The sequence below is a fragment of the Salmo salar genome, chromosome ssa03 (assembly GCF_905237065.1).
Source record: "Salmo salar chromosome ssa03, Ssal_v3.1, whole genome shotgun sequence".
Lineage (NCBI taxonomy): Eukaryota > Metazoa > Chordata > Actinopteri > Salmoniformes > Salmonidae > Salmo > Salmo salar.
Window position 1 is genome coordinate 95,121,056 of NC_059444.1, and position 13,349 is coordinate 95,134,404.

At 44.6% G+C, this 13,349-nt stretch overlaps 1 protein-coding gene across 3 annotated transcripts in view; it reads right to left on the minus strand.

Annotated features, from left to right (window-relative positions):
- Nucleotides 1-149: 149 nt before the first annotated feature.
- Nucleotides 150-13,349, minus strand: part of LOC106601939 (multidrug resistance-associated protein 1) — a 65,691-nt gene continuing 52,491 nt past the window's right edge. For 2 of the 3 annotated variants that reach the window (XM_045715883.1, XM_045715884.1), the window contains exons 24-31: nucleotides 11,335-11,534; nucleotides 8,802-8,928; nucleotides 8,538-8,639; nucleotides 6,600-6,746; nucleotides 5,553-5,711; nucleotides 5,151-5,317; nucleotides 2,307-2,501; nucleotides 150-988 (exon numbers count right to left, since the gene is read on the minus strand). In XM_045715883.1, the coding sequence (XP_045571839.1) occupies nucleotides 880-988; nucleotides 2,307-2,501; nucleotides 5,151-5,317; nucleotides 5,553-5,711; nucleotides 6,600-6,746; nucleotides 8,538-8,639; nucleotides 8,802-8,928; nucleotides 11,335-11,534 (1,206 nt within the window). In that variant the 3' untranslated portion in view covers nucleotides 150-879. Of the gene's footprint in view, nucleotides 989-2,306; nucleotides 2,502-5,150; nucleotides 5,318-5,552; nucleotides 5,712-6,599; nucleotides 6,747-7,828; nucleotides 7,926-8,537; nucleotides 8,640-8,801; nucleotides 8,929-11,334; nucleotides 11,535-13,349 lie in introns of those variants that run through there. The other variant, XR_006769312.1, reaches the window with a different exon arrangement.

The following is a 13,349-nucleotide window of genomic DNA, read 5'->3' on the forward strand; positions in this document are numbered from 1 at the left end:
ACAGGTGTTTTAATGAGAACACACATTCCCCTTAACAACAGGTGTTTTACTGAGAACACACATTCCCCTTAACAACAGGTGTTTTACTGAGAACACACATTCCCCTTAACAACAGGTGTTATACTGAGAACACACATTACCCTTAACAATAGGTCTGATTGGTGACCAGTCTAGTAACTCCTTTATCAGCTCTAACAGGTCTGATTGGTGACCAGTCTAGTAACTCCTTTATCAGCTCTAACAGGTCTGATTGGTGACCAGTCTAGTAACTCCTTTATCACCTCTAACAGGTCTGATTGGTGACCAGTCTAGTAACCCCTTCAGGACCATTTAACAGGTGTTTGTGTGTTGCGCATTGCTTTTTGTGTGTGTGTTGCGCATTGCTTTTTGTGTGTGTGTTGCGCATTGCGTTTTGTGTGTGTATTGCGTTTTGTGTATGTGCACATGTGTGTTTCTGATAATTTGCTTCCTGGCTGAGCGTCTGTTTATCAAGCACCCCTCTCATTCATTCATTCATCCCTTCATCCTATCCTCCTCTTCTCGTCGTGCATCGGTCATATGGTACTGCCTCATCACAAGGCCATGAGAGGTCAGCAGCGTCCTATGATGTCATATCCTGTCCCAGTAGTTCAAAGTTAAAAAAGTTTAATGTCCAACGAAGGGTTACACAAAGGTAGTGTCCCAAATGGCACCCTGTTCCCTACAGAGTGCACTACTTTTGACCAGGGCCTTGGCTTGGTTTTATTTCTGTAGCTCAAGTCTTTACTGCCCTGTTGCCTCTGGCCGTTTGATCACTCCTGGCCCCTCCAGCCCTGGGGGTGGGGAGGGGCTGACATGGCTGGGTTTACCCGATTCAGGAGCATCCTGTCTGGGGAGGGCTCAGACCAGGCCAGCCTCCCTACACATCAGGTAGAACTGACCTCTCTCTGAGATGAGGTTGGATGGAGAGTCCATCTCTGTGATCAGACCTCGGTCCATCACTATCACCCTGGAGAGAGAGAGAGAGAGAGAGAGAGAGAGAGAGAGAGAGAGAGAGAGAGAGAGAGAGAGAGAGAGAGAGAGAGAGAGAGAGAGAGAGAGAGAGAGAGAGAGAGAGAGAGAGAGAGAGAGAGAGAGAGAGAGAGAGAGAGAGAGAGAGAGAGAGAGAGAGAGAGAGAGAGAGAGAGAGAGAGAGAGAGAGAGAGAGAGAGAGAGAGAGAGAGAGAGAGAGAGAGAGAGAGAGAGAGAGAGAGAGAGAGAGAGAGAAGGAGGGAGACAGAGAGACAGAGAGAGAGACAGAGACAGAGAGAGACAGAGACAGGGAGAGAGAGAGAGAGAGAGAGAGAGAGAGAGAGAGAGAGAGAGAGAGAGAGAGAGAGAGAGAGAGAGAGAGGGAAAGAGGGAAAGAGAGAGAGAGGGAAAGAGAGAGAGAGGGAAAGAGAGAGAGAGAGAGAGAGGGAGGGAGAGAGCGTGAGAGAAAGACCAGTCACTCTGATGTGTGTATCGATCTGTCTCTCTACCGTACCATGTTTTAATGCAGAAAAAAAGGGTTGATACTGTATATATTGTCAGCCACAATCTGTCAGGTTTCCAGTAATGTCAACTTATTAAAAGTGAATACATGCACTGCTTTATTATTCTGGAAAAATGTCATGTAAAAAAAGTATATAAATATTCACTGAGTGTATAAAACATTATGAAGACCTGCTCTTTCCATGACATAGACTGACCAGGTGAATCCAGGTGAAAGGTACGGTCCCTTATTGATGTCACTTGTTAAATCAACTTCAATCAGTGTAGATGAAGGGGAGGAGGCAGGTTAAAGAAGGATTTTTAGGCCTTGAGACAATTGAGACGTGGATTGTTATTTTGGTGTCAATATGGGCCAGCATCCCTGTGGAACGCTTTCAACACCTTGTAGAGTCCATGTCCTGATGAATTGAGGCTGTTCTGATGGCAAACGGGGGTGCAACTTAATATTAGGTAGGTGTTCCTGATGTTTTGTACACTCAGTGTATAGAAGTGTATATTACCTGGTGTAGTCCATGATAGTACTGAGTCTGTCTGTATATTACCTGGTGTAGTCCATGATAGTACTGAGTCTGTGTGTATATTACCTGGTGTAGTCCATGATAGTACTGAGTCTGTGTGTATATTACCTGGTGTAGTCCATGATAGTATTGAGTCTGTGTGTATATTACCTGGTGTAGTCCATGATAGTACTGAGTCTGTGTGTATATTACCTGGTGTAGTCCATGATAGTACTGAGTCTGTGTGTATATTACCTGGTGTAGTCCATGATAGTATTGAGTCTGTGTGTATATTACCTGGTGTAGTCCATGATAGTATTGAGTCTGTGTGCGATGGTCAGGACAGTACAGTCATCAAACTGGGTTCTGATGGTGGACTGGATCAGGTTGTCTGTCTCCAGGTCCACAGCAGCTGTGGCCTCATCCAGAACCAGGATCTTGGTCTTCCTCAGGAGGGCTCGGGCCAGACACACCAGCTGGCGCTGACCCAGACTGGAGAGAGAGAGAGATGTTAGAGAGAGAGAGATGTGAGAGAGATGAGAGAGAGAGAGAGAGAGATTAAAAACATAGCACCAAATCCTCCTCCACACTAACTAAACACAACAGACTGAATACCCCATATACTCAAAACAGATCAATATTGTTAACTAGTTTGTAATAGGCTGTCCCCGAATAACCTGTACTTTAGCCCAAATAGAAACAGTTGGGAAGAGAAAACCTCTCCCAAAGCTGAGAACCAAGAAGTGATCAGGTCAATCATCCCGACCAACCTGGGACACTGTAAGAACAGATGTGCCAGAGTGTCAGACTCAGCACAGAATGGACACCCCTCCCCAACAGTAGGGTCCAGGTGTACCAGATACATATTGGTGGCTATAGCTCCATGTATTATCCTCCATTGGAGGTCAGCTGTCCTCTTTTAAATAGGCAGTGTTGTGAAAAGAGGCTCTTCAAAAAGCCACATCCCTGGTGGCGTGCCGGCTTACGGGACTCGACAAGAACTCTCCAAGCCTTCATAACAGACTCATAAAATGGAGTCAGGCCAGACAAATCACCCCCCTCCAGCTTTAAGAGGAAAAGGTGCTTGTCTAAGCCCAAACAGCCCGCTCTCCTCATCACTGTGTAGGCTGTGTCAACCCAGCTAGAACCCGTCACTGTACAACAGTCTCTGGGCTGCTAGAACCGTCACTGTACAACAGTCTCTGGGCTGCTAGAACCGTCACTGTACAACAGTCTCTGGGCTGCTAGAACCATCACTGTACAACAGTCTCTGGGCTGCTTGAAGCGTCACTGTACAACAGTCTCTGGGCTGCTTGAAGCCGGAAAGCCATGATCCTGGAAGAAATGTCCACCAGGCCTTGTCCATCCTCATGCAGTGGCAGGTACAGGGCTGCAGCTTTAATCCAGTGTTGTCCAGACCAGAATAAATTCACAGGGTCCTCTGAAGCTCTTGTATCAGACCCCTCGGTGGCTGTAAAATCATTAGTCTGTGCCACAGGGTAGAGGCAGCAAGATTATTAGCTACCAGCACCCTTCCCCTATAAGACAGCTGGGGCAGCACCCATTTACACCTCGACAGTCTGGCACACCCTTTCTCCACTACACCCTCCCAAAACATGACATCATGTAACAACTTAACATTAAAATACCAGTAAGGTGATGACCTTCGTGGACAAGTGAATATCAACAGTAACAATATGGTGATCAGAGAAACACACAGGAGTAATATCACACCTTCAACCCTACTACACTTGACAATCTCTGTTGTAGATACCACAGTCACCCCTAAGCCTGAGGAAAACAAAATTGCCACTCCAGCACTGAAATTAGTACCATGACTGAGTATATACTGTCCCTCCCACCACGTACCCCAGTCAACCTCATTAGCCTCATCACTATGTGTCTCCTGTAGAAAAATTACATTAAGTCTTTTCTGTTTTATTACCCAAGCCCTCTTATTCCTGTCCCTTCCACCATTAATATTAAGAGAACCTACCCTTAGTACCTCCATATAGAAAAGAGAAAGGAAAAGCAGAAGAAACCACAGAGAAACCAAAGAGAAAAAAGACACCCTATGAAGCATGATCAACATCATTATTTTAATTTTCTCTTAACCTGACCACGTTTCCCACCACCTTTTGCTGCGGTGACAGCATTAACACATTTCCTCAAGCGAAAACGCTTCTACTCACTCAACTGGTCTAACCCCACCGTCTTCTGTAACATCACAGCTGACCTCACAAACTTATCAACATCAAAAAAATCTGCCAATTTGACAGATTTCCCAAAAGTCTGATCCAGCAACCAATTTACCTCCTCTAGATTGTAAATTGAGTCGTCACCAGCTACTATCTTATCAATAGAGATATCCATATCCTTCTCCTGATCCTCCTCAACTGAGTCCACAGACCCCTGACTTCCTTCTACCACATCCCTCTCAACACTCCCCACTTGCACCCCATCATTCGTACCAGGCATCTCCTCCACTACCTGGGAGACTAGCCCCACATGAACCCCCTCCTGTACCCCAGCACTCGTACTGGGCACCTCCTCCACTACCTGGGACTACCTGGTAGCTTCAGTAACACACCTAAAGCCGTGCCGAAGTGTCCCCATGTGGGTCGCCATCCCTGCCAAAACCAGGGTCATTTCCACACACAAAAAACCATATACTTAATTCTACCACAACAACGAAATAAAAATAATGATAACCTTAATCATGCATAGGAAGAGAGAAAAAAAGATAGCACCAAAAAAGGGAAACATAAAAGAAAAACCAAGATATCTAACTCTACACACCACTCACACTCACTCACACAATTCCCTGCATGCACCAAACACTCCCAGCATGCAGAGAGAGAGAGATGGAAGGAGGTACAAAGAGAGGAGAAGGAAGAGAAGAGAGGTAAAGAATGAGAAGGAGAGAGGGAAGAGTGGAGGATGAGAGAGGAGAGAGAGGAGAGAAGGAAGGAGGGAAGAAGCGAGGGAAGAGATAGATGAGAAAGTTAAGACGAGAAGGAGAGAGGGATGAGAGAGAGAGGACCAGATGACATCACAAGGAGGAATCAGGGGGGGGGGGTGAGGAGAAAGAGAGTAACAGATATAGGAAAGTTAAATAGAGGGATACAGAGGTTTGTGTACCTGAGGTTCTCTCCCCCCTCTGAACACTCGTGGTTGAGTTTGTCCGGCAGGCCTGACACAAAACTCTTGAGATGGGACAGCTCCAGGGCTCTCCACACCTCCTCATCAGAGTAGCCATCGAAGGGGTCCAGATTCATCCTCAGAGACCCAGAGAACAACACTGGGTCCTGGAGGGGGGAGGGAGAGAGAGGGGGGAGGGAGAGAGAGGGGGGAGGGAGAGAGAGGAGGGAGGGAGAGAGAGAGAGAGAGAGAGAGAGAGAGAGAGAGAGAGAGAGAGAGAGAGAATATATATTGCCATGCATACCAATTACCTCCATGTTAGAGGACATCTCAGAGGCTTGCAGTAAGTGCTTTTTTACCTGTGGTGTGTGTGTGTGTTTATTATATGTGTGTGTGTGTTACCTGTGGTATGATGGTGATCCTGGAGCGGAGCTCGTGCAGTCCGATCTGAGCGATGTTTATCCCGTCTATATAGATCTCTCCCTTCGCTGCTTCCAGAATCCGGAATATTCCCAATGCCAGGGACGACTTCCCTGCTCCAGTCCTGCCCACTATCCCAACCTGGAGGGAGGAGGGAGAGGGGAAGGGAGAGGCAGAGAGAGGAGGGAGAGAGAGAGGAAGGGGGAGGAAGGGGAAAGTGGGAGGGAGGGGAGGAAAGAGAGTTTAGAAAGAATGAAACCTAACATTATCTCACTATAACACCATAAAACAGAGGATGCTTCCCAAAGGACCTGGTCAAAAGTAGTGCACTATTTAGGGAATAGGGAGCTCTGGTAAACCAGTATCTCTAACCCCTACCTTATCTCTCTCCTGTCCAGTCCTATATCCATATCATCCTAACAACCTCATTACTCCATTATCTCCCTATAACACAGTATTTCTATCTCCTACCTTATCTCTCTCCTGTCCAGTCCTATATCCATATCATCCTAACAACCTCATTACTCCATTATCTCCCTGTAACACAGTATGTCTATCTCCTACCTTATCTCTCTTCTGTCCAGTCCTATATCCATATCATCCTAACAACCTCATTACTCCATTATCTCCCTATAACACAGTATGTCTAACCCCTACCTTATCTCTCTCCTGTCCAGTCCTATATCCATATCATCCTAACAACCTCATTACTCCATTATCTCCCTATAACACAGTATGTCTATCTCCTACCTTATCTCTCTCCTGTCCAGTCCTATATCCATATCATCCTAACAACCTCATTACTCCATTATCTCCCTATAACACAGTATGTCTATCTCCTACCTTATCTCTCTCCTGTCCAGTCCTATATCCATATCATCCTAACAACCTCATTACTCCATTATCTCCCTATAACACAGTATGTCTATCTCCTACCTTATCTCTCTCCTGTCCAGTCCTATATCCATATCATCATAACAACCACATTACTCCATTATCTCCCTATAACACAGTATCTCTACCCCCAACCTTCTCTTTCTCCTGAATGCTGAGGGAAATTCCTTTCAGGGCCCAGTCCAGTCCTTTACGGTACTGCAGTCCGTATTCCTCCAGTTCTATGGTACCGTGGGTGGGCCAGGCCAGGGGGAGCATGCTGCCTTCTATGGTCCATGGAGCCTGGGCAGGGGAGGAGGGAGAGGAGGGGGACAGGTGATGGCATCCATATAATGACATATTAGAACACATTAATTTAATGGGATCTCTGTGATGGCATCCATATAATGACATATTAGAACACATTAATTTAATGGGATCTCTGTGATGGCATCCATAGATTTACATATTAGAACACATTAATTTAATGGGATCTCTGTGATGGCATCCATAGATTTACATATTAGAACACATTAATTTAATGGGATCTCTGTGATGGCATCCATAGATTTACATATTAGAACACATTAATTTAATGGGATCTCTGTGATGGCATCCATAGATTTACATATTAGAACACATTAATTTAATGGGATCTCTGTGATGGCATCCATAGATTTACATATTAGAACACATTAATTTAATGGGATCTCTGTGATGGCATCCATAGATTTACATATTAGAACACATTAATTTAATGGGATCTCTGTGATGGCATCCATAGATTTACATATTAGAACACATTAATTTAATGGGATCTCTGTGATGGCATCCATAGAATGACATATTAGAACACATTAATTTAATGGGATCTCTGTGATGGCATCTCCCATCAAGACCTCAGCAACAAGTGTTGGACCGCAACACAAGGTGCTGTTATTAATTTAAAGACATTTACTACATCAGAAACACAGTTAATGAGAGCACAGAACAGTGAGATTGTGGCTAGAAATAAACACACATTTTCATTCATTAAAACTTTTTTTAAACTACGACTATGTCATGACTTCCGCCGAAGTCGGTCCCTCTCCTTGTTCGGGCGGCGTTCGTTGGTCGACGTCACCGGCTTTCTAGCCATCGCCGCTCCATTTTTCATTGTTCCATTTGTTTTGTCTTGTTCTCTGCACACCTGGTTTACATTCCCTAATCACACTGCATGTATTTATTCCTCTGTTTCCCCCCATGTCTTTGTGTGAAATTGTTTTGTTACGTGTTTAGTTATGCGCCAGACTGGTTTTTCCCCCGGGTATCATATTCTGACCCGTTGTATGTATTTGTCATACATTTGTGTATTTGTGAGTGTTTTCACGCTTAATTACTTTTACCTGTGGCTGGAGGATTTTGGACACAGTTGCGTCTGTCTTTTGTGCTTCTGCCAAATAAAGTGCTCCTGATCAAAACTCACTGCTCTCCTGCACCTGACTTCGTACCAATAGCGCACAAACTTGAGATAAATAATCTTTCATTCTTTAAAAGATAACATTTTCAAGTGGCAGCTGACCAGTAAAATAGTTCCTCTCTTTGAGGGGTAGGATAGTATAGTTTACAGCTGACCAGTAAAGTAGGTCCTCTCTTTGAGGGGTAGGATAGTGTAGTTTACAGCTGACCAGTAAAGTAGTTCCTCTCTTTGAGGGGTAGGATAGTGTAGTTTACAGCTGACCAGTAAAGTAGTTCCTCTCTTTGAGGGGTAGGATAGTATAGTTTACAGCTGACCAGTAAAGTAGGTCCTCTCTTTGAGGGGTAGGATAGTATAGTTTACAGCTGACCAGTAAAGTAGGTCCTCTCTTTGAGGGGTAGGATAGTATAGTTTACAGCTGACCAGTAAAGTAGGTCCTCTCTTTGAGGGGTAGGATAGTATAGTTTACAGCTGACCAGTAAAGTAGTTCCTCTCTTTGAGGGGTAGGATAGTATAGTTTACAGCTGACCAGTAAAGTAGGTCCTCTCTTTGAGGGGTAGCATAGTATAGTTTACAGCTGACCAGTAAAGTAGGTCCTCTCTTTGAGGGGTAGGATAGCATAAGTTACAGCCTCTCACCTCCTTTGGTGTGTCTGCGTACTCCTTAACTCTCTCCACAGACACAATGTTGTTCTCTACATCAGTCCAGGACCTCACGATCCAGCTCAGAATACCTGTCACCTACACATTACATCACAGGTTATCACAGGTTACTGCTGTGTGTCACAGGTGTGTGTGTGTGTGTGTGTGTGTGTGTGTGTGTGTGTGTGTGTGTGTGTGTGTGTGTGTGTGTGTGTGTGTGTGTGTGTGTGTGTGTGTGTGTGTGTGTGTGTGTGTGTGTACCTGTAGTGAGTGTGACACAGCCAGTCCTACTATACCAGGGCTCAGTGTGTCTCTGCCCATCACAGCCAAGGTGGCTGCTGACAGCACCAACAGATTCCCCAGGAACTCTAGGTTCACTGCCAGCCACCTGGACCCACACACACAATAGAAGACAGAGCGATCAGATAGGAACATGCTCCAGGAACAATAGGTTCACCGCCAGCCACCTGCAGACAGCGCAGGACAGAGGTTAGGGGTTAAGATGACACAGGGTTCATAGCTCAGGTGCCTTATGTATTAAACATATCAGAGTAGTATCTAGGATCTGTTTTTTCCGTTTGGATCACAATGAACAACATTCCATGGACAGGAAGGGAACTGATCCTACACTCATATGGAATAGGATTCGTCTGTCCCCATAGGGGAACGCCTTTTGGTTTCCAGGTAGAACTCTTTTGGGTTTCAGGTAGAACCATCTGTAAAAAGGGTTCTACATGGAACCCAAAAGGGATATACCTGCAACCTTAAAGGGTTCTTCAGAGGGTTCTCCTATGGGGACAGCCGAAGAACCGTTGAAGGTTCTAGATTAGCCCTCCTACTCTGAGATGCTTAGTACATACCACACCAGATTACAGTACTGCAGTTAGTTAGATAATACATACCACAACAGATTACAGTACTGCAGTTAGTTAGATAATACATACCACACCAGATTACAGTACTGCAGTTAGTTAGATAATACATACCACACCAGATTACAGTACTGCAGTTAGTCAGATAATACATACCACACCAGATTACAGTACTGCAATTAGTTAGATAATACATACCACACCAGATTACAGTACTGCAGTTAGTTAGATAATACATACCACACCAGATTACAGTACTGCAGTTAGTTAGATAATACATACCACACCAGATTACAGTACTGCAGTTAGTTAGATAATACATACCACACCAGATTACAGTACTGCAGTTAGTTAGATAATACATACCACACCAGATTACACTACTGCAGTTAGTTAGATAATACATACCACACCAGATTACAGTACTGCAGTTAGTTAGATAATACATACCACACCAGATTACAGTACTGCAGTTAGTTAGATAACACATACCACACCAGATTGCAGTACTGCAGTTAGTTAGATAATACATACCACACCAGATTACAGTACTGCAGTTAGTTAGATAATACATACCACACCAGATTACAGTACTGCAGTTAGTTAGATAACACATACCACACCAGATTACAGTACTGCAGTTAGTTAGATAATACATACCACACCAGATTACAGTACTGCAGTTAGTTAGATAATACATACCACACCAGATTACAGTACTGCAGTTAGTTAGATAACACATACCACACCAGATTACAGTACTGCAGTTAGTTAGATAATACATACCACACCAGATTACAGTACTGCAGTTAGTTAGATAATACATACCACACCAGATTACAGTACTGCAGTTAGTTAGATAATACATACCACACCAGATTACAGTACTGCAGTTAGTTAGATAATACATACCACACCAGATTACAGTACTGCAGTTAGTTAGATAATACATACCACACCAGATTACAGTACTGCAGTTAGTTAGATAACACATACCACACCAGATTACAGTACTGCAGTTAGTTAGATAACACATACCACACCAGATTACAGTACTGCAGTTAGTTAGATAATACATACCACACCAGATTACAGTACTGCAGTTAGTTAGATAACACATACCACACCAGATTACAGTACTGCAGTTAGTTAGATAATACATACCACACCAGATTACAGTACTGCAGTTAGTTAGATAATACATACCACACCAGATTACAGTACTGCAGTTAGTTAGATAATACATACCACACCAGATTACAGTACTGCAGTTAGTTAGATAATACATACCACACCAGATTACAGTACTGCAGTTAGTTAGATAATACATACCACACCAGATTACAGTACTGCAGTTAGTTAGATAACACATACCACACCAGATTACAGTACTGCAGTTAGTTAGATAATACATACCACACCAGATTACAGTACTGCAGTTAGTTAGATAATACATACCACACCAGATTACAGTACTGCAGTTAGTTAGATAACACACACCACACCAGATTACAGTACTGCAGTTAGTTAGATAACACATACCACACCAGATTACAGTACTGCAGTTAGTTAGATAATACATACCACACCAGATTACAGTACTGCAGTTAGTTAGATAATACATACCACACCAGATTACAGTACTGCAGTTAGTTAGATAATACATACCACACCAGATTACAGTACTGCAGTTAGTTAGATAATACATACCACACCAGATTACAGTACTGCAGTTAGTTAGATAATACATACCACACCAGATTACAGTACTGCAGTTAGTTAGATAATACATACCACACCAGATTACAGTGACTAGATAAAGGTCCTATGTTCTATCTTTGTAATCATATTCTTTTCATATTTTCAACAATGTTAACATTAGTTGAAAATACTTGTAGAAAGCATCTGAAACACACACCTACCTGGTGGCTACGAAGCGTGGGAAGTACGCTGTCTGGTTGTGGTCAATGCGTCCGTTAGCCTGCAGGATGAAGCGTTCCTGCTCTGAGAAGGCCCTGATCACACTGGCCCCCTGGACTGTCTCATTGAAGTGGGTGTAGATGGGAGAACGACTGACTGCTTCTAGCCGACGGAGCTGGCACGATGTAGCCACGTAAAAACTCTACGGGAGAGATGGGGGTGGTGGTGGGGGGGGGGGTGTATGGAGAAAACAAATTAATCTTAATCTGACAGATATTCAGAGGGACAAACACACAGGCAGGCGGACAGACATTCAGAGGGACAAACACACAGGCAGGCAGGCATACAGACATTTAGAGGGACAGACAAGCAAATAGACATTCAGAGGGACAGACAGGCAGGCAGACAGGCAGGCAAGCAGACAGACAGACATTCAGAGGGACCGATAGGCAGGCAGGCAGGCAGGCATAAAGATATTCAGAGGTACAGACCGACAGACAGGCAGACAGACAGACATTTAGAGGGACAGACAAGCAAATAGACATTCAGAGGGACAGACAGGCAGGCAGACAGGCAGGCAAGCAGACAGACAGACATTCAGAGGGACCGATAGGCAGGCAGGCAGGCAGGCATAAAGATATTCAGAGGTACAGACCGACAGACAGGCAGACAGACAGACATTTAGAGGGACAGACAAGCAAATAGACATTCAGAGGGACAGACAGGCAGGCAGACAGGCAGGCATTCAGACAGACAGACATTCAGAGGGACAGGCAGGCAGACAGACATTCAGAGGGACAGACAGGCAGGTAGACAGACATTCAGAGGGACAGATAGGCAGGTAGACAGACATTCAGAGGGACAGACAGGCAGGCAGACAGACATTCAGAGGGACAGATAGGCAGGTAGACAGACATTCAGAGGGACAGACAGACAGGCAGACAGACATTCAGAGGGACAGGCAGGCAGGCAGGCAGACATTCAGACAGACAGACAGACAGACAGACAGACAGACAGACAGACAGACAGACAGACAGACAGACAGACAGACAGACAGACAGACAGACAGACAGACAGTGTATTTTACATATTGAACCTGTAAAACGGAGCTGGGTTCTAATAATGTATATTTGAGTATCTGGTTTTTAAAATACTTTTTCTGTCTATTTGAGTATTTTCAAATCCACCGCCCAACGTAAATACATTTATTTGAGTATTTGAATGGTTATTGGTAAAAACCAAATGGTCTACCAAATTGTATTTGAGAGTATTTTCAAATACTTATTTTGTATGGAGAAAACAAATTAATCTTAATCTGACAGATATTCAGAGGGACAAACACACAGGCAGGCGGACAGACATTCAGAGGGACAAACACACAGGCAGGCAGGCATACAGACATTTAGAGGGACAGACAAGCAAATAGACATTCAGAGGGACAGACAGGCAGGCAGACAGGCAGGCAAGCAGACAGACAGACATTCAGAGGGACCGATAGGCAGGCAGGCAGGCAGGCATAAAGATATTCAGAGGTACAGACCGACAGACAGGCAGACAGACAGACATTTAGAGGGACAGACAAGCAAATAGACATTCAGAGGGACAGACAGGCAGGCAGACAGGCAGGCAAGCAGACAGACAGACATTCAGAGGGACCGATAGGCAGGCAGGCAGGCAGGCATAAAGATATTCAGAGGTACAGACCGACAGACAGGCAGACAGACAGACATTTAGAGGGACAGACAAGCAAATAGACATTCAGAGGGACAGACAGGCAGGCAGACAGGCAGGCATTCAGACAGACAGACATTCAGAGGGACAGGCAGGCAGACAGACATTCAGAGGGACAGACAGGCAGGTAGACAGACATTCAGAGGGACAGATAGGCAGGTAGACAGACATTCAGAGGGACAGACAGGCAGGCAGACAGACATTCAGAGGGACAGATAGGCAGGTAGACAGACATTCAGAGGGACAGACAGACAGGCAGACAGACATTCAGAGGGACAGGCAGGCA